General features: G+C 35.3%; 1 protein-coding gene across 1 annotated transcript; it reads right to left on the minus strand.

Moving 5' to 3' along the window:
- Window positions 1–279: 279 nt before the first annotated feature.
- On the minus strand, window positions 280–3,693 carry LOC145108820 (protein DETOXIFICATION 42-like). Its single transcript, XM_079045914.1, has 13 exons — window positions 3,539–3,693; window positions 3,311–3,432; window positions 2,833–3,069; window positions 2,515–2,708; window positions 2,284–2,419; window positions 2,081–2,177; window positions 1,850–1,950; window positions 1,566–1,729; window positions 1,357–1,428; window positions 1,077–1,193; window positions 889–984; window positions 678–799; window positions 280–434 (listed from the first exon to the last, which is right to left on the minus strand). The coding sequence occupies exons 1-13, from the start codon at window positions 3,613–3,615 to the stop codon at window positions 392–394; spliced, it is 1,578 nt and encodes a 525-aa protein (XP_078902040.1). The 5' UTR covers window positions 3,616–3,693; the 3' UTR covers window positions 280–391.
- Window positions 3,694–4,014: the final 321 nt, after the last annotated feature.

Here is a 4,014-nt window from a genome sequence, read left to right on the forward strand (position 1 = left end):
CTTGTATGATAGGACTCCACATGGAATTGGGTTCACTTCTATATCCCACCCGAGCCCAGCCGTGGATTTTGGTTGCTATATATAATCTTTTACGAGAATACCCAATTGATCCTTAATGATAATATACGTTACAAATATTCAGTATATGCTAAAGAGTACGTACCAATAACCCAAATACAATATGAAGACACTAGCTAGCTGGTGAGCGATAGTTGTGCACCCAATGATAATATAAGTTAAATTATACTACTACCGATAGCATTAATTAAATACAAGCCGACAATAAATGAAATGGAAAGATCTCAATACAGGTATCAAATGCTGGAAACAAAAGTAGTATACAAAATTCCCTTATTATAAGTTACACACAATTACACATGTCAAACGTCTTCTAGTTTCTAAGAAAGGACCATGGACCTGTTCCTGTTCCCATCCTGCAAATAAATATAGAAACTTATCAATAAACCATTAAATTACAAGTTTAATTTTATGACTTATGTTACGATAAAGAACCAACACTATTTGGTTCGTGGTTCATGGTAATTGTTGTTTTGTGTCGTATATCAAGTGTTGTTGCTCACTAAGTGCATGATGGTGGCATATTTTGATCTTACTTGTGAAATTGAGAAGAATAGATAACATGCATGGTACTATTTGGTATGATCAAGTAAGGTTACCTCCATATGCCTACAATCACACGTAAGAACATGAAAATGCATAGAGCAATCCATATTCCGACAAAACCAGCAGCTTTGTATAGAGCAAGCAATGATCCGATGCTCCCTATAGCCACTAGGATCTAACAAAAAGAAATTTGCATCAACAAAAGGCCACATACATTCAATGAGGAGGTTTTTATGCCATTCTTGAGTTGAAAATATTGCTAACCATGGAATATGCAGAATAAGCAAAATCGGATGCGCCAAAGTTAACTCCATCAAATACGAATGCAATTGAGTTGAGTGGTTGTGTGGCAGCAACAAACTTTGTGCGAAAGAGAAGAGGTATGAGAAAATGATAATCATAAAGGAAAATGAATTGAAACGGTTTCCAGTTTTAAAAAGATGGATAAATACCGGGACACCAATGGCAATGATGTGTTTAACATTTATGTCTTTCGTAAAAACCCCAGAACCAAATTGCAAGCCGAGTCCAACAAGAAGAGCGAGTCCAAGACCCATCATGAATCCCAACTGTTGTTACAACATATCTAAGTTTTATTTTTCCTTGTAATAAACTAAACAATCGTGCTTCTTATGGTAAAAAACAATGAGAACTATAATTTCTGGAATGGTGTATTTAGTATATCATCATGGAATATAAAATATATATGATGAACACACACTACATGAATACCTGTAACACTCGAACTGCTGCTGCTGTTGCCTTCTCATAGTTCTTTTCAGCAAATGATGAAGCAATTATCGCCTACAAAATTCCATGCAAAAAGATATTGTTCATCATACTCGTATTAATTAAAAGAGAAGTGCATATCCTAGCTATTAGTTATATTCCTATTTTAATACCAAGAGCAATTAATCGAACATTAAGTAAATAGCGTCTACCTGTCCAGCAACCGCTAAACCATCAGCAAGAAGTGAAGATGTTAACCACACTTGTAAGCATATTTGGAATGCAGCCATAGATGTTGCACCTAATCTTGCAGCCAATGATGCAGCCAAAGTCACACAAACGGTTGCTGCTATTACCTTAAACAGCAAATAGAAACCTGTCGGACAAAACACCAGAAAGATTTTGAAAACGGATCAAGCTTTTGCTATTAATTAGAAATTACAAAAGCCTAAAATCAAGTTTTCCTAATATATACAGATTAGTAATCTATGTGTACCATTTTTAAGAAACCGACTGAACTGCAAAGCCTTAAGACTTGGAGGCAGTAGGTCAACTTGTTGCATGAGTTTGACTAACAATATTATTGATATTAAGTACCTGCAAAACATAGACAACGTACAGTTTAATTGGAAGAAGTCGGAGAAAAAATTGTGAAGTTTCAAGGTTGAATGAGTAAATTAAGACATATATATTTAGGGACAAATTAAGCTCATGGAAATTAAATTACTGGGAAAGAACATGTGCAATCGCTGCACCACTAACTCCCAATTTGCAAACAAAGATGAGAATTGGATCCAATATGATGTTCGCCACATCACCTGCCACTGAAAAGAAAAAAGAAATTATATTGGAAAACTAAGACGCAAAAATTAAACTAGTGTGTCATCAAACGTCCATAAAGAAAGGATCGATCAAATTAAAGTGATGTACCAGTGGCATATAAAGGAGTCTTAGTGTCCTTGAAACCACGGAAGACACCTTGCATCGCCAAAGAAAGAAGAACTGCTGGAGCTCCAAGTGAACGTAGAGTCAAATACTTATGTGCAGGTAAGAGCATTGGAGAACCCTATTTTGATAGAGATATATATAGAGTAGATCTCGGGTTAACTAATCATGATTTCAAGTACAAAAGATCAATAAAATTAATGTAGATATACTTACAGATTTCACACCCATCAAACTCAAAAATGGTTCTGCTAAAAGTACAAGAAATATGGTTTCAAGAAGACCGAGCACTGCACCAAATAGCAGTGCAGTTGAAGCTGAAGGAATATTTCGCTTCTGGTTTTTGAGCTTCGACTTATTTGGGACACTATCAGTCGTATGCTTGCGTGGACTTTTTGGGAAATCTAAAACTACAAAAACAAGAGACCCAGAACATCATGAACAAGCTTAATTTTCTTGATGATGTACGTACGTTGATCAAGATATGAAAATGTGTAATGATATTTTTTAGCTTAATCTAACATGATGACATACCATGTTCTGGTACTAACTCCTTTTGCTCGTCATTTAGTGTTGAACCGTTTTCCAAATTTTCGAGTTTCGGGTCATCTTGGTCCAACTGATCTTTTCCTTCTTTTTTAGTTATTCTTTCAATAGTCTCTTCTTCAGCCACAAATGAAGTCGTAATACTAACAAGTGGGAAGATGGCTACTTTTGATACTTGATTGAAAATGGAAATAGATACTCCAACAGCAGCAATTTCAACTGGACCTATATAAATGATTTACAAAATCGATCATGAAATAGCAGAAAATGATAACGCATGGTAACATTGTAAAGACATAGTTCAACAACTATGTCACGCCTTGTAGCTAGGGTAAAGAGTTGCCCTAGCTATATATGTTTTTATAGAGGAGTTCCTTTGATTATCGAGTTCTTTTTATATGCTTGCATGTGTGAGTCATGCAAGGATATCATGATCAGTTGATCACCCAATGAATAGAAAACATACCTATACGACCAATGAATGCCGTATCAATTAATGAAGCTATTGGATCAGCAGCTAATGCCATGGCTGCAGGTGCAGCAATAAAAAGTATTTCCTTTCCGAGTGAGTCCATCTTGAGGACAAACCTACAGAATCATAATACAAAATGATCAATAAGTAATATCTCTTTCTAGTGTATTCCAACATAAACAAACTGATTCTCCATAAAAGTGGAAGCGCCATGTGAAGTACCTAAGATCTTTGAAGAAAACAAAGATCGGATGTTTCCACTTTCTCTGTTTTGGAAGCACAACACCAACTTCAGCCATTGTAGAAGAATGGAATGTACGTAAGAACTGTGAGATGGTGAACTGCAAGAAGATGTTTAACTCTCAACACTTCAGGTTAAGAACCTGTAAAATGCATACGTGATAGTAACATGTTAGGCATATGCTTTTGATAATGTAGCTACAATCGAAATAATGGATGAATGTTAAAAACGATTTTAGTACTCACATCGCACAAGAATTTTACAGGCTAAAAGGTTTCATGTACAGAATTCAGAAAGAAATGTAAGTGAAAGTTCAAACAATTAAGCACAACTCACATAAGGGACTGTTAAAAGCCGGCCTCTAGCAGATTTTAATAAGATTACAGCAATGTTCTTGACTAGCCAAATGAATTTAAACTGAATAGGACACTATATAATGACAAATTCTACATCAATT

The sequence above is a fragment of the Lactuca virosa genome, chromosome 1 (genome assembly GCF_052849685.1).
Source record: "Lactuca virosa cultivar CGN04683 chromosome 1, Lactuca_virosa_CGN04683_v6, whole genome shotgun sequence".
NCBI classification, from domain to species: Eukaryota; Viridiplantae; Streptophyta; class Magnoliopsida; order Asterales; family Asteraceae; genus Lactuca; species Lactuca virosa.

Excerpts from the sequence above, each read along its gene's own strand:
- LOC145108820 (XM_079045914.1), bottom strand. The coding sequence starts at position 3,615 with ATGGCTGAAGTTGGTGTTGTGCTTCCAAAACAGAGAAAGTGGAAACAT. Across the intron at positions 2,178-2,283 it reads GACTCCTTTATATGCCACTG|TGGCAGGTGATGTGGCGAAC; the intron begins GTACATCACTTT and ends TTTTCTTTTCAG. Across the intron at positions 800-888 it reads CTTATTCTGCATATTCCATG|ATCCTAGTGGCTATAGGGAG; the intron begins GTTAGCAATATT and ends TCTTTTTGTTAG.